Here is a 23,423-nt window from a genome sequence, read left to right on the forward strand (position 1 = left end):
ATGTTATATACATTTCTATATTCTAAAAATCAAGTAATTCAGAAATATAATTTCCATCCTTCCCCATTTAGAACTTTATCGTTATTTGCTTTTAGTTTCAAGACAAGTCTCTGTGTTTCAATTTTCAATGTTCATTTCTGAATTTTTCTCTTTCTTCTTCTACCACAAAATAGGGAGACATTTCACCCTGCCTTATGGTAGGGATGGCAATCCTTTATGATAAACAAATCAAGTCAGAAATCTATGACTGTCATTTTTCTTTTGATTGGTAATAGTTTAGACTCATGTATATAATCTACATTTGCATTTTCCAAAGTCAGTCTTGTCATTATTTCTCTATAATTACACCCGTTTAAACAAAGGGGGTTTTTCCATTTTCTTGTGCTGTACCATACCTTGGACTGTATGGCATCAAAACTGGCTTGATTAGATACAGCTGTGAGATTCCTTTTCCAGACAACCGCTGTTTTCTTTTTAAATCCAGCAGCAAGGTGCTTACCAGCATGCAATGTTTAGTATCTATTTGTTTGAGGTTTACTACTTAAATCGGTTTGTTTGAGAAGCCAGACATTAGTCTGTATTCTGTTACACTAGTAATAACACTCAGTGCAACTGCTCTCCAGGTTCAGCTCCCAAAGCAATCTAACTCTTCGGAGTCAGCCTCAGTAATAGAATCTATGGTAAATTAGTCTAGAGTCTGAAATAGTAATAAATAAAATTAGATCAAAGCTTCTATTACATTGCTGTTACGGCTTTTGGAGTAATCACTGATGTAAAATGCCATACGCGTGATCTAATTTACATGTATCTCGAGTGGACAGTGTCTGTTTTAACACGTGGAGATCAAATTAGACATACGCAGCAGTGTCAGTGTCAGTAACATGTAGCTCAAATGTCAGTGAGTTCCCATCATTGCTCCCTACGTTATCTTGTTTTTCCAGTTTTTCAAATGCAGTTTTGTAACAAGAAAACAAGCTTTTTTGCTAAGTGTAATTACTGTAAAATTTTTAATTCAAGACCCGGAGGGAAGAAAGAATGTCCTTATTCACAATATTTTCTATATCCCTTTCTTTTCTATGAATTTCCAAGATTCAGTGCTGCTAGAAGCAGCCAAATTAATATTCTGCTCTCGGGCACAGAACTGCGCTGGGGAGGCTGGTGGTTGCCATTGTGCTGGACTCTGCAATCCAGACTGGCAAATTCAAGACAGCACTAAAGGAATCTTATCCTTTGGGCCTTTGAGGCTCCAAGCAAAATCCTAAATGCAGATCCTGCATTTGTATTTCTAATCACTTTCGGAAATAATTTCTAACTTGGGTTTGACAGTATAGTTCTCAGTGCAGCATTTGCTCGATTCCAGCCTCTCCTTTCCATAGCTTATGAACCCTCTGAAATCATCACGTTATCCATCCATGATGATTCTGATTTCACTTTAAGGATTCTCCTCAGAGGAATATAGTCTGTGTTTCTGCCTCAACTCAAAGGTAGAAACCTAGCTCTTCATACAGTAAGTTCACTGTACTGATATTTACTGCTCACATGGATTCACGGACTGAAGCGTTATTTAAAATATTTTTTTATTGGTTTTTTTTTTTTACAGCTGTTGCTCCCTAGTTCAAATCTTAACTTAAAAGAACTTTATTCATTTTTATGCTTGAAAGGGTGAGGTCTGAGGTTTTGTCTGAATCCTGTATGCATCAGTGACTATAATATGCATCATATACAAGATCATCATTACCTGTGTTTACTTAGCTTTTGCTCTTGTACTTGTAGCCCTTCAAATTTGGTGCTCCTAGCTCAAATAAAAATGTTAAGCTTAACTAAAATCAACTACTTTGGAGTTATCCCAGTGCAGAAATTCTGGTCACACCACATGGAGAAACGTACTTTTTGTTCCTGCTCATATAGTTAAAAAAGCAGTCCAGCCATTCACTTTGGTAATAACTATAAAAATCTCCAACCAAAATTGCTGACAAATGCCAACAGAAAAAGCTGAAACATAACCTTAAAGATGTTTTAAAAACATAAAAAATTGGATGATGGCCTTTTCTTGACTCTTTAGGCCTGAAGATTCACTGGCCAGTGGCTTTTGAAGCTTATCATTGTTTGATTTTGTTGTTACCATTTTCATGTGTTCATATTCTTTTACCACAGAAATGCAAGGATTGTTACCTGTGTAGTCAGCTTCCAGGAATATTGTAAGCATGAAATACAGGTTGTGGGCTTTGTTAGCAATTACAAGTTTGATTCAAAATCCTTTGAAGGTCAATGGAGAAATGCTTTTTTACTCCCACAGACCTTGGATCCAAGGGATGGAGGCCTGTAGGCCTTGGGCCAGGTAGGAACAAAAGCAGGAGAAGCTGAAAGTTCCAAACAGGCCTCTGTCCCTTCCCAACCAACATATATTCAGATGCTAACAATGACTAGATATTAGGAAAAGTAAACTGTGTTTCCCAGTTGGAGCAGATGGGGTGAACGGTGACTACAGCTATCCTGCCTTCAGTTCAGGAGACATAGCTGTCTGCTGGAACAGAAAACACGAGGCTGTAGCAGAAGGCCCTGAATGGGTACCAAGGAAGACTATATTGCATTTTCTGTCTCCATACTAATGCAAACTTCATGTTTCATGCTGGAAAAACTTCTTACACCATTCTCAGGGTACGCATTTTCTGTGTGACCTTCTTGAGAGACATACTGAGTGATGTTCACGTATGTTGAAGGCTGAGGGCACATAAATTCCTTCATGTGTATTAGAACATTTTATATTGTAGAACAAAGCAAAACAGAGAAATCTATACAGCACTAAATAATTCCCCATTCAGAAGAGAGTTTGGGTAATATTTAGTAAGTAAAACATGAAAATAGTTTTTGAACAGGGAGGTTAAAATGAAGTAGTCTTATCTTGTCTCGTGCAGAAGCCCTGCTGAAAATAATTATGATTAAATTATAATGCCTACATGTTAAAGGAAAAATAATTGTTGCACACATAACATTGATCTGGTATTTCTTAAATGTTGTTTCACTTCAACTTGCTAATTTTGCTTGACTGTATTTGAATGAAGAATTTACTTTAAAATGCTGATTTTGAGGGTCACGCCATTCAAGAAAAATAGTTTCCATTTTCTTCAGTAATGTGGAAATTTCATTAGTTTAATGCTGCATTGAAATTGACTGTTGCTGGGTCAAGAAATAGAAATACAAAAATAGTGGAAATTTCATTTAAAATCAAAATCCTTGTTGTAATAGAAATGAGACTTCTTAAAATGTCAGCCTTATTAGTGTATGTCAAGGGTTGGAGAGTAATTTATGGTGTGCTTGAGGACAAGAATTTCTGTACATCACTTATGTATTTTTAGTCCACCTGATTGACAGTGGCTTAAAAAGATGATTGAACTGGAACGGACAAGGAGTTTAAAAAGTCAGATAGGATATAACTCAGACATCTAGCATATACTTGTAAGGCTAAGTGATTCATCAATCAAATTGCCAGGGTGTGAGATTGTATGAAAATAGGCAAATAAGTCCCATTTCTGTGGCAAACAGCAAGAACAACATGAATCTCTTTCTTTTGTATTTCTTTGGAAAGTAAATTTATTCTCTTTGCCTTTATTTACACTATCTACTTCTCAAACTGGAGAATATTTCCAGGGCATTTGGGGAGAGTTTAAGTTTTTCATTCAAACAAGTAACAGATCTTGTTCACAGCTAATAATACAGGTAGTAGAACTTGATTTTCCCAAGTGCAGTGTTCCTAGAGATTTCTTGTGTCTTACAAATCCCACTTGGAGTCTGTTAGCACAGGTTAGAAATATTTGTTGGAGGTTGTGCACAAATTATTTGGCAATAATTTTTTATGTCTCGATTTAATAAGGGCTTTAGCTTACACAAGATGTGTGTCCTCTCCGTATTTGGGTATTATCATTAATACTGCTTCTCTGAACAAAATCAGTATGATCTTGAATAAGCCCCGAACAGCCCCTAACATATCACAGAAGCGTGCTGTCTTTCCAGTGTTATTCATACAGCATATCTGTATGCTGTGCCATACTGGTAAGAACACAAAATCTGGCGCATACTTTTTTCTCGTACCAATGTCAAGGTTTCGTTAAAATTCCTGTGAAGAAATAAAAACTACTTCCTTTCTTTTTGCCTCTTTTTATTCTCGACTATCAAGCTTATGCTGACAGTTTGTAGTAAGGAGTTTACTTTCCCATTCGCTTTCTGACCAGCGGTTTACTATTTTATCTCCTTTTTTTGCTGTATGTATCATAGTTCTTCCTGTTTTCTCATTCAGTGAGGTGTTCAACTTGCAATTTTTGTTGATCTATAAGATTTTGTCTGAACCCTCTTCTAGTAATAAATGTATTGATTTTGCATCTCCAGGACAAGGCCGGTTTCCATTGAGAGACAATGACTAATCAGCACCTTATTTGCATCCCAGGAAAACTGCCTGTTGCCTTTTCATTTTATTTTGTTCCAAATACTGGATAATATATTTTTTTTATACTGCTCCCGTAAAAGGAACAAATTCAGCCCTCATGTTTCTGCAGTGTATTCATCAATCCACTTGCACTGTCCAGTTTGAACAGTAGTTAGGGTAAACCATAATCTGACCATAAAATTCTAGGTATGTGTTCATAGTCTACTAGGAAACAATGATCAAAATTAAATATACCTTTATGTAAAGTGGAGGTGACTAGGAAAAACCTCAGAAAAGAGAACTCGGTAATATATGGATGAAGACATAAAGGCATTTTCAAGATCTGAAGAGGATATTTGTTCAATGTCCAGTCTACCAAGCATACCACTTAATAAGTGGTAAAAATCTGCTCCTAAAATGATTTTGGCTTCAAATGATTTTGTGTTTATTTCTTCACACTGACTCCAAATGAATAATTCCCTGTGCAGAATACTACATTATTCATATTTAAATTTCGATGAGATGAATTCCACCAACAGTGCTGCTCATTTTTTAAAATGTTTATGAGTAATGTCTGCTGCTATCAAATTCCTTGAGCTCACTTTCCCTTTCAGAAGTGTTCACAGGAAGATTGCATCTTGTAATAGGATTATTGAGTCCTCAAATACTTTGTTAAACGTTTTCTGAAGTATGCAATTCCAGATATACTTTTCCTGTGAAATTTTTTCAACCTCATTTTTATATTTCATATTAATTCAATCAAAGCAATTGTCTCTGTTAAGATTGGATTTTAAATAATTTTTTAATGAAAACAACGATGTATTTCATTACATGTTTCAATTTATTCCTAGTTTAACCTTATGTATATTGCTTAGAATAACAGGCCAAAATCAATTTTTACGGTATTATTACACCAGTTTGAGACATTGTTATTCGTGGTTTAGTTTTATGTAGTTATTTGCAGATACTGATTAATGTGTGTTGCACTTAGGGGGGGGAGGGTATTTTAGGCAAGAGACACCATGCAAACCCCTACAGTTATAAATCAGACCATGTGTGATTTGGAATCTATTTAAAGCAGGCAAGTATTTGACAGACCGTTCAAATGGCGTGTGCGCAGAGTATATGGTGCAGAACTCAGATCATGTAATTACTAATAAATCACATGTAGAAAAAAGCAGCAGCAGCATATTTTCCCACATCACACAGAATAAATGGTCTTCATAAAACTGCTGATTTTTCAAGGAGAGGGTATCTGAGTTATGCACTCAGTCACCGACAGCAAGTTGTAGTAGATGCAATACCTCATCAGGCCTTTATGAGACAGCTAGAGGAATTCTTCAATTGTTAACGGCTGCTGTGCTTTGCATACCCCGCTTCCTTCATTACGGCTTGGCGAACTCATTCCCTTTCCTGTACCTTAGTCCTCTGTGTCTGTGTGTATGTTTGGGTTTCTGCTGGTGGTTCCACATTCTGCATGCTGTCCTAAAAGCGGAGCAATGTGCTTTCCCATAAATGATACAGATTATGGGTTAGCCTCCGACAGGCTCTGTGTTCCTGAGAAACGGGCTCTTTCTGTTGATGATAGCTCATGTTTTGATGTCATTGTTCTGAATTGTTCTTCATGTTGTGAAATTGAGCTCAAACATACTCCCATAAGAGTTAGCTTTTCATATTGGGCTGGAAACTCTTCATCTTTGTGTAGCAATTTGTTTTATTGTAACCGATGGCTTTTAATTGTACCTCCCATAATGAAGAGCTGACTTAATACTCTGTGCTAATCTTGTTATGACTTTAAAAAGGTAAGTAATTTCTCTAACCATTCCTAACAGTCATGGTAAAGTCTTAAAGGGTTTTTCAATTTTCTTTTTTTCTTGAATTTTTTACTTGTAGCATGAACTTTTTTTGTGTGTCTTTTTCTATTTTTCTTGTAACAAATTTTTTTGAGGACTGATTTTTATTTGCAGCAAAACATACCATGTAGATTTAAATAAATCCAATTTAGTACAGTCATTGATTTCATTTTTCAGACCAACCATGACTGATAGATAGAAATTCTAAACAGGACTCTTTATTTTACCATTCCCTTAATTTATTTTTGAGTGCTTTATTTCACATTCTATTTACTACTTCAGCCTGTGGAAGAAAGCTTACTCTGCATTCCAGCATGATGAAATTCAATCTTAAAGAACATAAAATCCAGTTTGCTTAAAAAACAGAGTAATGTGAATTGAATGCTTTGGGTTTGGTTACATTCTGCCTGAACTACGCAGGGGAATGGTACTGGCTGGTAGCCCACTGTATCTTCTGCCAAGGTACAGTGTGAGCCAGGAGGCTGTAGAATGGAGAAACAATAAATCTATACTTTCCCTGTGAAAGGAGAGACAGCCATAGGTTGTTATTTCTGTAACTACCTGTGAATGAGAAGAATTATAGTAAATACTACTACTAATCACTCGCCCCAGTCAGTCATGGTACTCTATGCAATGTAATATGGATTCTTTACTTAGCAGTAGCTGTGAAAAGAATACAGAATTTTTGTAAATATCACAAATAACAAAGTAGTAAAACATACAAATGATGAATATGATAAAAGGCACTTAAAGCACATGACCCCATTTATACAAAGCTCTATTGCTGCTAAAACTGTATGTGTTAGAAAACTGGTGGGTTTTATTCAAAATTATATTTTACTGCAGTGTCGTTTAAAAATACCATTTAGGATATTAATGTGCAATTCATATTAAACAGAAGTATTATGTAGTAACTAATTTTTATGTCAGTTATGTTAAATCATGGTTTGTATTCTGCAGCTGTGAGCATAGGTTGGGAAACGATCAAGTCTAGCTGATCAAGCCTTTTATTTTATTATCATGGATTCCTCTTCCACAGCTGCTTTTAAAATTTGTGGGAAGCAAATTATTTCTCATACTGCATATGTTGCCCATCAGGTGAGTGATAACATGGAAACTGTAGGCTGGGTGTAAGAAATCAAAAAGTAAATTTCAAGTCCTCTGTGTGCACAGAATTAAAAAAATGACCTGGAAGAGGCTGCGTGTGAAGCCAGCTGTCTTTTGTTACCATTGTCATTTGCACACTGTAAGAGCAAAACTTTGTCAGCACGTTTTTTATATTAGAAGATTTGATCTGCAAATCTCAGCTGCTCTGTTCATTATAAATCTCTTGTTTTTGTCCATACACTAGCTCCACTATAGGTTGGAAGGGCTTAAAGATGAACTGAGGAGGAATAGAGGCTACAACTCGAGAGTAACTATTACTGCTCAAAGGAGCTGTTTTCCATTCGCAAACATTGCTTTGCGCTATGGGTTTGGGCTCCTTCTGTTCCTCCACTTTGTTGAAGACTCTCTCTTGACTTCCATTTTACTTCTTTAGCACTGTCTTTGTCTGCTAACATTTTTCCTCCTTCTCTAGTAGCTTTTATCTGTGTCCTTTGGATCACATATTTTACTTAGTTTGTTTTAGTAGATTGTTTCAAATGTTTGTGTTTTGTATTTTTGTTTTTTTGCCTTTTTCTTTAGGACTATGTTATGTCACTGAGTTTCATTCCACAGTTTGCTGAAATCGCTTGGTTATTTTGCAGCAGGCCCATTCCTCATTTTCTCTTTTCATGTGGTTTTCAGTGAGAAATAAGAGAGCCTCTTCCATTTTAAACAGTAGTCTTAAACACATAGGCCCATGTCTCCTTTTGCACACACCATCTTCTGCCTTGCCACATCCATCCTGCTTCTCTTCTCTCAATCTGTGCCTCTCTCTCTTTTGTGCTTTCTTTCCTACCATTATGCCATCTTTTTGGTCCAGAATTGTCATTTGGTAAAATTATAGGTAAATATTTACTTCTTCCCAAGAGAGTTCATGTCATGCTTTTGAAATCTGGTAAAACAACTCTGGGCCAAATTTGGGCATCATTAATATTTTGTTTGCAGTTTTCTTGTATACTATTTTTGGTGGGAAGGAGGGAGGGTTTGGGTTTGGGTTTTTTCTGCTTTTTTTTTTTTTTTTAAAACGACAGTTTTTTTCAGGGAAGGACACCATAACCCACTCTAAGTTGCCACATTACTTTCCATAAGTTACTCCATTACAATAAGTAGACTGTGTTGCGCTGTAGAATCCAATTTTTTTATGTGAATATACATTTGGGGCAAGCTGCTGTGGAACAGAAGAAAGAGGTTTAGAAGTTGGGGCACAGTTGTTTTCAACCTTAAATGGTTGCTCCTTTCTGACGACAGCTTTTTAGGGGTTGAGTGTGTACCATTCTTCATCAACTGTTAGATCGTACGTAGACACTTTCTAGGCAATTTTTCTGTAACTGCAAATTGAAACTGTAGTCTGAGAGATAATTTGGATTCACTCCTTTGCTTTTTCAGCAGAGACAAATGTTCTGCAGGGAAATTACACCCTCAGCGTCACCTGTGCTATTCCACTTCTTTCACCACGTGTGCACGGTTTTACTTTATTAGTCCTCTTGCTGAAATTTAGCAATATATTTGTCAATAAAGCAAAAAAGAGAAGGATTCAGTTTATACTCTCTCAGAGGTTTGTCCTCCTGTGAAGTTTACTTTAGCCGGGGTTTTGTCCATACAAAAAGCTTTTTATCCCAGTGTTACCAGTTCAGTCAGCTGACCTGCCAGAAGACAGACTGTTGTTCAAATTATTTCATCTAAAAACTTGCAATTTAAGTGTTATTATACAGTGTGCTATCTTTCCAAACCTGAGCAGAATTAAGAAAAGCTGATGCTTCAGTATAGATGAAGTTTAAACTGTGTTGTGTTTACAGGACTGATACTCTTCAAAACAGAATTCTTTTTTAAATCTGCATGGTAAACAGATGGAACTGTAAATATCCAGCATTACTAGAATATTAGACCAATGTGAATCCTCCAGTGTCCCTGGAGTCAGACTAACGTACCTGGAATAGCACAGTGGCAGCTAAGCATCTAGGAAGAGGATTTGTTGAGAAACCAGTTGTCATTCTCACACAGTTACTTTTTAAAGTAGAATTGCACTGTAAAATTCATACTGAACATAGCATTTCTTTTTACCAAACAGAAACAAATGAGTAAATATATCTGGCTTCAGCCAGGAGCTGTTTATACAATTGTGAGTTGCTTATACAGTTGGGAAGAATTCTTAATAAATATATTCAGAATCGACACAATCGAAATTGAGTATTTTAATCTCATTCTGTGATACCGGAAAGTATCAATAATAGAATTTTAAAGCAGGTCATGATAATAGTTATGTTAGTATTTTGTCTAATCATAAAGCAGGACCTAGATTCAGAGCTACTGTAATTACAATTGTATAAGAAAATGTGGATTTTCTGTTTAAAACTGGAACTTAACACATAATTTTAACCACTGTGTTCTTTGATTTTACTCTATTACTGTCCTTAGGCCATCTTGTTTCTTTGGGGGCAAGTGGGGGGGTGGAATCAAATTGCTCCTATCTGTCCATCAGCTACTACCCTTCTGCTTAAATATAATTATCTCATGTAGAGTATGTAAGAATGTTGCTGAAAACATGTATAGCCTCTGTCTTAGATCCCAGGAGCTTGCCCATTATATCTCTGTATTTTGCATTCTTGTTAACTTCTGTAGCTCATAGACTTTGTGCTCTCTTTGCAGGTCCAGTCTAGGTGCAGCAGCAAGGAGAACATCCTCAGAGCAAGTAAGTACTGAAACTTCATAGCTCTGTTGAGAAACCAAGAGTGCTCAGAAGACAGCAAATGATAGTCAGATGAGAAGTATATGGTTGAGATATAAGTGCGTTTGCAGAAGAAATTTAATCATAGAATCATAGAATATTTGGGTTGGAAGGGACCTTTAAAGGTCATCTAGTCCAACCCCCGCCTTGCAGTGAGCAGGGACATCTTCAACTACATCAGGTTGCTCAGAGCCCCGTCCAACCTGACCTTGAATGTTGCCAGGGTTGGGGCATCTACCACCTCTCTAGGCAACCTGTGCCGGCGTTTCACCACCCTCATGGTGAAAAACTTCTTCCTTATGTCTAGTCGAAATCTGCCCTCTTCTAGTTTAAAACCGTGACCCCTTGTCCTGTCGCAACAGGCCCGTCTAAAAAGTCTGTCCCCATGTTTCCTGTAAGCCCCCTTTAAGTACTGGAAGGCTGCAATAAGGTCTCCTTGGAGCCGTCTTTTCTCCAGGCTGAAAAACCTCAACTCTCTCAGCCTTTTGTCACAGGAGAGGTGTTCTGTCCCCCTGGTCATTTTGCTTCATCCCTCTGGTCCCTCCTCTGGACCCTCTCCAACAGGCCCATGTCTTTCCTGTGCTGAGGGCTCCAGAGCTGGATCCAGTACTGCAGATGGGGTCTCACCAGGGCAGACCAGAGGGGCAGAATCACCTCCCTCGACCTGCTGGCCATGCTTCTTTTGATGAAATTCAGTCCAAAGAGAGAGTAAAAATGTAAATAGCTCATAGTGTTCATGTATTAATGGATAGTTGCCTTTTAATTTTTTCTTCCAAGTTTTTCTTCTAACGACACAGAGGTCTGTGTTGTTTGTGGTGATGTGTTGTTGAAAATGGAACATGTGTGTGCACATTTTATGGGCAAAAAGATTCAACACTCAAAGACAATGAAAATGGAAATTCTCAAGTTGAATATATATGATTTTTATTTTAACACCTGAATGTAAAATTGAATGTTGGGTTACATAAGACCAAACCAAAAAATGCAAAGGTTAAGAATTCAGATTTAATTCAAATGACCTGTTCTTTAATTTGCAAAAATCCTTTGTTTTCTTTTGTGGGAATCTTTCCTAGTCTAAAATTTGATCTACTATATGTACATATATATAACAGGAATAGGAAGTTGTTTTGGTGATAAGAGAGAAGGCTGTCAGGAATTTTCTACCTTATGCAACCAATTGACTTAGTTCTTTCTAAGAGGATTATTTTGTCATACAAAATGCTGCTTAATGTAAGTAGTTATTTTTAGAGCCATCTGACATTTGACATTAGTGAAAGATAAAGGTCTGAGGAGTTGTTTAATGTCACAGAATCACAGAATCATTAAGGTTGGAAAAGACCTTTAAGATCATCAAGTCCAACCATCAACCCAACACCACCATGCCCACTAAACCATGTCCTGAAGTGCCACGTCCACATGTTTTTTGAACACTTCCAGTGACGGTGACTCCACCACCTCCCTGGGCAGCCTGTTCCAATGCTTGACCACCCTCTCAGTGAAGAAATTTTCCCTAATATCCACTCTAAACCTCCGCTGGTGCAACTTGAGGCCATTTCCTCTCGTCCTATCACTAGTTAATTGGGAGAAGAGACCAACACCCTCGTCGCCACAACCCCCTTTCAGGTAGTTGTAGAGAGCGATAAGGTCTCCCCTCAGCCTCCTCTTCTCCAGATTGAACAACCCCAGTTCCCTCAGCCACTCCTTGTAAGACTTGTGCTCCAGCCTCCTCACCAGCTTCATTGCCCTTCTCTGGACACACTCCAGCACCTCAATGTCCTTCTTGTCGTGAGGGGCCCAAAACTGAACACAGGATTCAAGATGCGGCCTCACCAGTGCCGAGTACAGGGGCACAATCACTTCCCTACTCCTGCTGGCCACACTATTTCTGATACAGGCCAGGATGCTGTTGGCCTTCTTGGCCACCTGGGCACACTGCCGGCTCATATTCAGCTGGCTGTCAACAAGCACCCCCAGGTCCTTCTCGGCCACGCAGCTCTCCAGCCACTCCTCCCCAAGCCTGTAGCGTTGCATGAGGTTGTTGTGACCCAAGTGCAGGACCCAGCACTTGGCCTTATTAAACCTCATACAGGTGATGACCTCTGCCCATCAATCCAGCCTGTCCAGATCCCTCTGCAGAGTCCTCCTACCCTCCAGCAGATCAACAACTCCCACCCAGCTTGGTGTCATCTGCAGACTTACTGAGGGAGCTCTTGATCCCCTCATGCAGGTCATCAATAAAATTATTGAACAATACTGGCCCCAGAACCGAGTCCTGGGGAACACCACTTGTGACCGGCCGCCAGCCGGATTTAACGCCATTCACCACAACTCTCTGGGCTCGGCCATCCAGCCATTTCTTTACCCAGCGAAGAGTAAACCTCTCTAAGCCACGAGCCACCAGTTTCTCCAGGAGAATGCTGTGGGAGACGCTGTCAAAGGCTTTACTAAAGTCCAGGTAGACAACATCCACAGCCTTTCCCTCATCCACTAGGCGGGTCACCTGGTCATAGAAGGAAATCAGGTTGGTCAAGCAGGACCTGCCTTTCATGAACTCATGCTGGCTGGGCCTGATCCCTTGGTTGTCCTGAACATGCCTTGTGAGCACCCTCAGGATGAACCACTCCATGATCTCCACCGGTATGGAGGTCAGGCTGCAGGCCTGTAGTTCCCAGGATCCTCCTTCCGGCCTTTCTTGTAGATGGGTGTCACATTGGCAAGTCTCCAGTCTTCTGGGACCTCCCCTTTTAACCAGGACTGCTGATAAATGATGGAGAGAGGCTTGGCAAGCTCCTCCGCCAGCTCCCTCCACTCTCTTGGGTGGATCCCATCAGGCCCCATGGACTTGTGGGTATCCAGGTGGCGTAGCAGGTCGTTAACTGTTTTCTGCTGAATTACGAGGAGTTTATTGTGCTCTCCATCCCCATCTTCCAGCTCAGGGGGCTGAACACCCTGCGGGTACCTGGACTAGCTATTAAAGACTGAGGCAAAGGCTGTATTAAGTACCTCAGCCGTGTTCTTATCCTTGGAGACAATGTTCCCCGCCATATCCAGTAAGGGGTGGAGATTCTCCTTGGCTCTCCTTCTGTTGTTAATATATTTGTAGAAGCGTTTTTTGTTATCCTTTACGACTGTGGCCAGATTGAATTCTAGCTGGGCTTTTGCCATTCTAATTTTGTCTCTGTGTGACCTGATGAGATCCTTGTACTCTTCTTTAGTTGCTTACCCCTTCTTCCAGAGGTGATAAACTCTCCTCTTTTCCCTGAGTCCCACAGCAAAATCTCCCTGTTCAGCCAGGCCGGTCACCTTCACTTCTTACAGCACATGGGGACCGCCTGCTCCTGCGCCTTTAAGATTTCCTTCTTAAATAATGTCCTTATTTAGTATCTTAATAATAATGTCTTAAGTAATAATAATTCTTAAATAATGTCATTTGCTTGTAATTAAAAAATACCACTTAGTAATTTTAGAATTTAAAAAATTGTTACTTGTTTGTTTCCTGGTCTGTTTAAATGTATGATACCTCTAAAAGAGGAGTTGGCATTTGTTTGCAGGAAGAAACAGGGAGAGAGAAGGGTTAGTAGTTACACATGGGTCTTTCTTCCTTTCTTCGTTAAGGTTATTCATGCTAGTGTTAAACCTGAAGGGGCTGTATTTTTGAGTGTGTATTTTCTTGGCTTCTCTTGCAGGAATAATGGGTGTTACTTTTGGTGTTGTCAGACAAAGTTGTCAGAGATTAGGAGATTTTATCTATTTTCAAAAAAACTGTGTTGAAGAACGTATTTCTCAGCAGATTTTAAAAGAAGAACATTTGACTTAAGCAAATGGCATGTATTAGACACAGAGTTCTGAATCTGAAGGTATTACTCTGGGCACCGTTCAAAGCCTCTGAATTCATTCACGTCTTAAGGGTTAAAGAGGTGAAATGTTAGTTTCTGAAGTAGCTAAGGGTGAGGTTTAGGTAGCAATAAAACATAAACATTAAAGCACCTAGTGGCTGTCACGTAAAGGTTGGTTGCTGCCACACGATACCCCCAGCTTTCACTGCTGCACATATTTTTTCCTAGCATCTTCCTTCACTTTTCCAACCTCTCCTTTTAAGAAAATAGTTTTTTAATTTATACAATCCAGAAAAAGTTTTTGACATAGATTGTGCGGAATCTGTTGGACCTGAAGGAATTGTAGTGCTGATAAGCAGGGGTTCTTTCTCTGTGCAGAAAAAGATATGGGAGATTTGACTGTGTATCACAAATGCTTTCCTTTCCTTTTCCTCATTTTTATGAGGTTGCCAACAAAATACAGGCATAATAATGGAAAATGTAAGCTTGCTGGAGACATCGCTGTTGTTAAATCCAGGAATGCAATTTTTTCACTAGTTACACTTTTATCTTACAGTAGTTTAATTTGGATCATTTCTCCCTAGTTTGCTTATGAGAAAGTCACATTTAAGAATGTGAGAAGTCTCAATATCATTAAAATATATGGCATCAACTGTTTCTGTCTTCCTCAGTATGCAAACTGCTATGTTAAGGAAAGGAATCAGGTCAGTCAGAAATTATTTGTACTTGACAAATTAGCAGTGCCTGCTTTTATCATCATGTTACGTTCTAAATATGTATAAAGAAATTGTTTGAATAATTTCTTCCAGAATCTTTCTTGGGACTGGAATTAGGTGGTCGTTTTATTTGTCTCTACTTCTTCCTCTTCAAGGTAGTTACTGTGTTAACAGCAAACAATAAATCCACGAACAATCTCCCACACAGAGTGCAAGCATGTGTCAGTGCTGAAAGACATTTTGTATATACAGGTTGATTAAGTGACCTTCTTTTCTGAAGGAGAAACTTAGATTGCATGATTGTTTTACTATTTTTGTAGGGTTTTTTTATTAGAAGACCACACTTAAAGCAATAATCTGTTTTTTTCCAGAATGTGAGGGCATGTGCAGCAGCAAATGGGATATTTAGGTAGCTACTGCAAAGCAAAATCATGTCATTAAAAATTAGTTTCTATTATTTGTTAATGCTATCTCATTATAATTTATATTGCTTTGGGAATATCATTACGTATTACATATAGGACATCATCCACTTTGGCTCTCATGAATACCCTCTTGTTCTAGGCAAATCCATTCAAGATACTTCCACAAATGTCATTTTCTTAATCTTCTGGTTTGTATCTGTCACTCTTGTTCACGTATTCTTGCAATAGTTCCCTCTCTTCACTTTCAAAATCCTTCAAAGCTTGCTGTCCCCTTGTTTACTCTCAGTAAGTATCAAGAAATCAAACATGCTGCTGGCTTCATTTTCAAACATTTTTTGTCTTATTTTCTCCCAATCTGTCCCTCATACTTGGGAAAAGTAGGCTTCTGTTAATCTATGTTACTACCTGCACTAAAATTATACATTTAAATGTCACTTTTCTGTGGTGACTACAAAATTTTGACAATGGGTAGGATGCCCACTAGCTGGAAACACTGTCTGCTGTCCTGAATGTCCAGTGATTTCATTGTGCTTCCCTCTGTCCCCCTTTCAAACCTTTTGACTCCCATCTCACTCTTGGATTGCGAACTCACTGGGACAGTGTCCATTTTTATGTTTTATTTGTGCACTGCAGATAGCACATTGAGATGTGTTTGTGGAGAACAGCATGAGGAGTGAATCGTCTTGAGTTCATAGTTCATAGAACTGAGTTAGCCTCAGATAGATCATCATCCTCAGTGTAAAATACTGCATCATCTTGAAGGGTCTTTCTTTCTGATTAACTGATCCTTTTATGCTGACCAACACTTCTGGTATGTTTTTCATGACAAGTAAGGATATACACTTTTGTGAACTTTTTCAACTGTAAATTGCATTTTCTTTTAAATCTTCCTTTTGATTCTACTTTTGCCTTCCCGGTGTCTGACATAAATGCTCAATAGTGATAACTAACTGATTTAATTTACCTTGAAGTGCCTGATTAATTTCAGTAAAGTGGTTTAAATGAACATCACTGTGTACATCTACAGATTGTAGCATACATAAACTTGGTGCTCTCTTGTTGCAGGTCACAGTGCTGTTGACATTACCAAGGTAGCAAGAAGACACCGCATGTCTCCATTCCCATTGACGTCTATGGACAAGGCCTTCATCACAGTTCTGGAGATGACCCCAGTGCTTGGAACAGAAATCATCAATTACAGAGGTATTTTGAGTTAGATTCTTTGTGAGGATTAGGGTGGTTATTTCCTTATTTTACAACTTTCTTAAGGACTTGCTCTTTTATTAATGTTGTGAGGTGTCTGAGAGAGTGCCTTCACCAGGAGAAACTGATTTAGGTGCAGAAGTCTTGTTTCAAAGTCAGGAAAATGTTGATTGAGGTCGGTGCTGCTCCCTGAAGGAATCTGTAATGAAACTCTAATTAAATATATAAATGAATTTTCTTCTGGTCTGTGTTATATGTAACAAAGCTAAAACATAGAAACCACAATTTGCCTCAGTGGTTGATTTAACACTGGACATTTGTAGATGCCAAGTAGCTCCAGGTTGTACTGTGATCATTCACTCTGTTTTCTTACTGTGGGAGATGCTCACTAAATCACCTTTCCAATCTGAGATTAATGATCAAATCGAAGTGATTATTGATTCCAGGGCACTTTTTTCCCGTATCTGTATCTTTAATGGTTTGTCTCAGTCTGTTTTTCCAGATCCTAGTTGGCCTATAGTCATTCCAGAACTTGCCTCTTTTTCTTATAAACGCAACATAATTCCCTTTCTATTCTACCAGTACATTTGATCCTTTTCTGAGACTTACTTGCATTTAATGTTTGATTTATTGAAACTTTATAACTAAGGGTAACTCTTAATGGTTAATACAGTTAAGTTGTCATAAGAGGCACCAAACAGCAGGCAAAATGTCAGACCTTGTGACTGTGTCTATACTCGTAAATAAACGAGGATAGGTGAAGCCATTTTCTGGCCTTAAAAGGAATTAGCAAGGCACCTCTCATTTATTCACCTAAATTATCCTCCCTCCTGAAATAGTGTGTTCATAATGCCTGTTAGACATTTCCCTTGCTTCTGCTATCCAAGAAAGCTTACACCAAGCCTGGGCATTATCTGGGAGAGTGTTCTTGGCAGAGAACAGAACCATGACAGGAGGCATGCTGACAAGTAATCCAAAAGTAGGTAGAGAAAAGGAAACCTCCTCCAGGGATTCCTCCAGATTTTCCAAACATAAGAGGGTGATCAAAGGACCCTCAAGAGGCAAAATGTGTAGGAAGTCAGTGGACTCCAGATAGCAGAGGGGTACAGATGGTTTCCTCAATGAGCTATTCTGTCTTCTGGCTTGAAAACTCAAAGTTTTCGTGCTCTTCACCAAATCTTTGTGCTTCCACAAATCTTTGAGGTGTCTTCATATTAAAATACCGATTTAGCAGACTACATAGAATCACACGTGTGTGTTTAGTCATTCCCCTGTGCCTTGGTAGCAGGAAGCAGATCTCTGAGAAGGTGCTGTACATATTCTGCATCCAGAGCAGCACCAATTCTGGATCAACAAGGAATATGCATATTACACCCTGCACTTTCATAAAGGCGTGCAGATTAGAAGAAGGCATTAAGACAAATGCCTGAGCATAGCTATTAGATCTTTTTGGATAGCTGTCAGTTAAATGTCTTTGCTAAGACAGCACTTTGTAGGCAATATGATGAGCCACAGTGTTAGGTACATTTAGTCCAAATAGGTGCTATGTATGCAACATTGAACTCCTGAAATAAAGGATAAAAGCCTGGCATGTACCTCCCTGAAAAGTAAGCACAGCATACGTTAATTTTGCTGTATAAGGTACTGTAGCATTATTACCCTTTTTTACATTAAAAACTGGTGCAAAACTAAGCGAAGAAATAAGTTCTTGAATTTGGATTGTATTGATTATAGGGAAAAACAAGTATTGATAAGCTGTTATTTTTCCTTTTTTTGTCCTTTATTCTATAAATCTCTCTTATTCTTTTGTCCTTTTAGGTTTATTTTCATTTTTCTCCATTGCTGTATCTTTTACACTTCTGGATGAAAACTTACATACCGTTTCACAACACTTTTGCATTGCTGCCATTGTGTTTCTGGACAGAAGCTGTATTTTCCCTAGAAGTTAATAAAATGTGACTAAAAATATTCTTCTAGACAGAGAATAAGCATAATCCTCACATGCTACATGTATGTTGATGTATACAGCAATAATGTCGCCATCTATTTATATGTAAACACCAGTCTTTGTGCAAACATCTTTATATCAACAGTAGGTAGCAGCCTTTTCATATATCTGATTTGTAAACTTCTTCATTAGAACTATGGTGAAATCAGACAAAATCACAGTATATATAATTTCCTGCTGCAACAAAGAAGCTTACACCATGTAATTTATTTTAATATTGGAAAACATTCAAAATATGGACTAAGTAACAGTTTTGTGTTAATACTGATAATCACACTAACCAATGTGATTATAATCAGATTCTAATGTTAGCATACCAAGAGTGATTCTATTCAGACTACATGCTCTTCAAAATGTCCTTACTGAGATAGAATGGAGGTAATTGGTCTTAGCTAGATGCTTATCTTTTCTATAGAGTTTTATATACTCAAATTTGTCAAAAAGGCATTTTGATTGTTTCTGTTCTTATTACACTACATGGGAATATGCTGTCAAGGTAAGAGAAGGTATTCTAGTATGCATCATAATATCTTAGTTGGTATTTCATTTTGCTCTTCATGTTACCTGATTACAGACATTAAATTCGGGCTGATTCTAAGTCTGGAACATATTGATTATTATTCCTGGCACTGTTATTCTTTAAAAAATAACGTTCTGAGTCTGCTGAAATACTTCAGTTGTGACTCTCTCCCTTCCCACCCAAAATAAAAGAGTGAGATACATGGTAAGATCAGCTGTAGAGATATATTCTTAGTTAAATATTCACATAATGGTGCCAACAATTAGTATGTTAACAAACACATATTACTTCATATTTTTCACTGCAGTGCAAAATTGTGTCTTGCAATTTATTTTTCAACAAGTATACAGTTATTTTAGCACTGTAAGATTTCCTAATACATAGTATTAAATTTAATGATTGAGCCTTTAGGAGACATCCTAAAGGACACATCTGTTTCTGTGGTACTGGAAACTCAATTCTCTTAATCTACAGATACAAATCTCAAGCTGGAGTCTCATTTTCAGAAGTTCTTAAGTGATCACTGTAGTTATACAGACAAATATATATAGGATTTTTTTGTATATGCAAATATATATGTATGTGTGTGTGTGTGCATACATGTATGTTAATTTGCTAAAAAAAGTCGATTTTGAAGAACACGGTGAATTAAGAACTAGTTTTTAATCTAGTTATGTATTCATTTATTTTTCAGTTAATATACCTTTAATTTCAGGAGATAATAAAAATGTAGTCCTGGAGGTCTGAATCCTAACTGACTGTACTCAGAAAAGCACTATTGTGCTGTATTTGTTTTCTTTGTGGTTTTGTGTCTTGAATTAACACTGAGCTCATTAAAATTATCTTTCAGGAGCACAGTTTTTCTGTAAGGAAAGTGAGATGTTTAAAGCTATAGGATTGGAACTTATTTCATTGACAAATTACCAAATTAATTTTAACCTGATTTATTTACATTACTAACCATATTGCATAGTATTCATCCTCAGAAATAAAGCTGCTGAATGTTACTCTGTACAAGTAGCCAATACAGTCCTGACTTTATTAAGTCAAGGCATGCTGTAGTCTCTCAAATCTATTCTCTCCTAACATAAGGGGGAGGATGAGGAGGATGAGTAAAGTTATCTTTTGAACCATGACTTTCACATTGGTAAGTGTATTGCTCAGTGCCTGTACAGATCATTTAGCCTCATCCATATTAAAAAAACAAAATGGACAGTCCTAAAACATTTTACAGAAGTGCCATAAACCAAAGGCATCTGAAGCATATTTCCCACCTGCTATCATTAATACCTGGTACGAAACCCCCAATTAGCCTTTTATTCCAGCTAAATGCAGTTACCTGAACATTGCTCTGTGGGTACATAAGGTTAAGTTTTTAGACAGCATGATAATGATTATTCTTCTGAAACTAAGAGGCAGAAGTTTAATTGATACTAAAAGTACAAAGCAGAGGCAATCCACATGTTACAGGCTTAAGCCTCAGAACAGAGCTGTTTTTCTGATCTAGTCCAAGAGCCCTATAATTTCTGTAGAGCTTGGACATTTTTTTCCACTGCTTATTCATTTTGAACTAGGTAATTATGTTGATAGCATTGCCTTTTCATGTCACACTGAAGTGCTACCAGGACAATATTTACAAAATGGGAGCAAATACATCACCTCTAGTACAATACCTGTCTTACTGCTTTGTCCCAGTACCAATACCCTAAGAAATCAAAGTTCTTCACAAAACTGTAACAGTTTCACCAGCTAAGCTTTAGAAAATACCCAAATTTGAAAAGTGAGTTTAATGTAATTCTCCATTTTTTGTTAGAATCAGAAAACTATAGGCATCACAAGGGGCAGTTTGATGACATTAAAATATTTCAGAACATCTTTTTTGAGTTACAGTTAATCAAAATTAGGTCAAATAATGTATTTCTAAAATAATTGCTCAAATAAAGGAGAGTACAGAGGTACTTCAGATTGTCCTTTAGTTGCTGATTTGCTTCATTTTAAATGCCTAAAGGTTCAGCAAATAATTCTTACATTTTTCTCCCCATAATGAAATTCATTCTCGCTGCTGGCTGGCCATTTATTCCCCTCAAATATTGCGTGGCAGAATGCCAGGAACGTCCTGTTCAACTTTGCTCTAATTGGTGTGATTTTGCATGCAGATAAGAAGTAAAATGAAGACACAACACGCCTGCTAATATTAGAAGCATCACTTTTGTATGAGATCTTGTGCCTCTGTGAACAGAGGGTGTTTTTACAAGGCCTTTGATAGCTGCCTTTTCTATGCTGTAATTTAAATGTCTGTCTGCATTTTTTTTCAATGCAAGTGCACAAGCTTTCGTGAGCTTTCTAATGATTTCTATGTTGTGTAGCGCAGACAGCGGTATGCAGCAGTGCACAGACGTATTTATAACCATGACAAAGGCGCTTTTCTAGTTGCTTTAACGGGTTTTATCAGCATTTTCATGGCAATACCTATTTCAAAAATGCAACAAAAATATTCACCTCAGGCTGAAAGTTGTTACATATGGATGTGAGCACAATGATGTTATAGTTATTATAATGATAATTAATTACTAACTAAATAATTTTGTGTTAATAAGTAAAATATAATCTCCATTATCATACCACTTCACTGGAGCTGAACATTGTCGAATCAAGTAGGTGCACTTTTTAACAATACCTGTCCATTTAGTGTGCAATGTTAGGTCTTCTGCCTTCCCAGAAAATCCAGAACCACATCGATTTCCCTATCTGTAAAACAAGAAACACACTTTATGTATGTCTCTCTTTTTTTGGCATGTCTGAAAGATCATAATCTGTAAAGTACATAACCACGCAAATTCTCCTGGCGTCTCCTTGGCATGAAGAATTCTCTTCATGCATCCTCTCATTCCTTCATACTTTCAGCTGGATATTGCCTTCCTGTGCCACAACGCACTCCTGAGAGCGGTGGCCTCTATTATGAGATGAGCTTCCATTCCTCTGCTTAGACATACTGGAAGCAAGTCGATCTGAGTAGTTCTGACACGTGTGCCCCTTCCCAGTCCATCTAATCACACATGTAATAAATCTTCTTTCTCACTCTCCACTTTATGAAGAGAGAAGATACGTATTTTCCACTCTGTTCTACATCATACTGAAAAAAAACTCTTCCTGGAGCCATAAAAGCAAACAAGTAGTGCACACTTGACTGAGGGTGAAGTAATTCATATCCGTCTCTACAGGAAGGCATAGCCAAATTACAACTCATCCGTCAGAGTTGCTAAGTGAAGGGAAACAGTATGTTTGAAACAGCTATTAAAATATTTAGAACTATAACAGTGTAAATTTACATAAATAATCCTGACACTTATGTGCACTCACCCTCCATTAAGCAGAAACGATCTCAGCAATTAGGCAAAGTTAATCTATTGCAAATTTTTGTCAATTTATGGAAACTTGTCTATTGTTACTGTTTATGTTGGGTCCTCTGGGCTCAATCCATCACCGCTCACCTTTTGTATACAGGATTCACTTTTGAAATGTTATTTTAAAAGTTTGTTAAAAAAGAAAAACTTTTTTTTTTAATTGAAATAACGGAAAGTATGTATTTTAAAGAGATTTCAGGAGAAAAAGTTGTCCTGAAGAAACAAATACTTTTTTTTTTCTGTTTGATCCTGTATCAGAGGTACTACCTCTGGCTTTGGATACTTGGCATTCAGATCTACTGTCAACAATTTCACCATAACCAGTAATATAGACTTGCTGAACAAATTTTTCATCAGTATTTTCAGACTCCAGTCTTTTTTCATTTATGTAGAGGCAGAAACCAAAAACCTGAGAGATCTATTCACATATATTTCATCCATTAGAGCACACTGCTGTTCACTTTTTTTCCCTTTCATTAGCTGTAATGACGTGGAGCATGATCTTTTCTCTTTTCTCTTTTCTAGATGGAATGGGCCGAGTCCTTGCTCAAGATGTATATGCAAAAGATAATCTACCACCATTTCCAGCATCAGTAAAAGATGGCTACGCTGTCAGAGGTAGACACTCGCTTTGTAGGCATGAAGTATACTGTCTGTAAAACCACTCTATAACATGTTAGTTCACCTGGTTTGGATCCAACATTGGTTATTTTGGTTCAGATTTTATTCAGGTCATTGCTGAAGTCACAGTTAGGTAGAATGCAGCTGTCTTGAAGGAAGACCATAAAGTTGAATTCAGATCTTTTCAGTGGATACATATGTACACGAGCAAATGTACTTCCATGTGTGCTCATAGACATGCACTTGTGTTGCTAGTGAGTTTCTTGGAAATGTAAATAATCCAGTAGAGTAACAGAACATGTTTCTGAATGACAGATTCTTCTTCTATTCCTCTGTTGTTGATTTAATCAGGAATTTCTTATATATCTGCTACTTTGTTGAACTGTCACAGATCCAGCTTCCTATTTGTGAATTATTTCATGATTGCATCAGAGAATTTTCAAAAATACATATCAGAATGTAGTCTTATGGAGGCATCTCAAAAGAAGAACACATTTTTACTTTGAAAATATTGCAATTGCTGTATATAGATAGAATGAGTAGTGT

General features: G+C 37.6%; 1 protein-coding gene across 8 annotated transcripts in view; it reads left to right on the forward strand.

The window, feature by feature from the left end:
* The window catches only part of GPHN (gephyrin), a gene marked incomplete at both ends in the record, with an annotated part of 312,397 nt that overhangs the window by 242,751 nt on the left and 46,223 nt on the right, over window positions 1-23,423 (forward strand). For 6 of the 8 annotated variants that reach the window (XM_082000108.1, XM_082000105.1, XM_082000103.1 and 3 more), the window contains 3 exons: window positions 10,066-10,108; window positions 16,187-16,324; window positions 22,782-22,874. In XM_082000108.1, the coding sequence (XP_081856234.1) occupies window positions 10,066-10,108; window positions 16,187-16,324; window positions 22,782-22,874 (274 nt within the window). Of the gene's footprint in view, window positions 1-7,624; window positions 7,688-10,065; window positions 10,109-16,186; window positions 16,325-22,781; window positions 22,875-23,423 lie in introns of all 8 variants that reach the window. The other 2 variants (XM_082000102.1, XM_082000104.1) reach the window with 1 other exon arrangement.

This window comes from Phaethon aethereus (assembly GCF_964289735.1).
Source record: "Phaethon aethereus genome assembly, chromosome: 5".
Classification (NCBI taxonomy): domain Eukaryota; kingdom Metazoa; phylum Chordata; class Aves; order Phaethontiformes; family Phaethontidae; genus Phaethon; species Phaethon aethereus.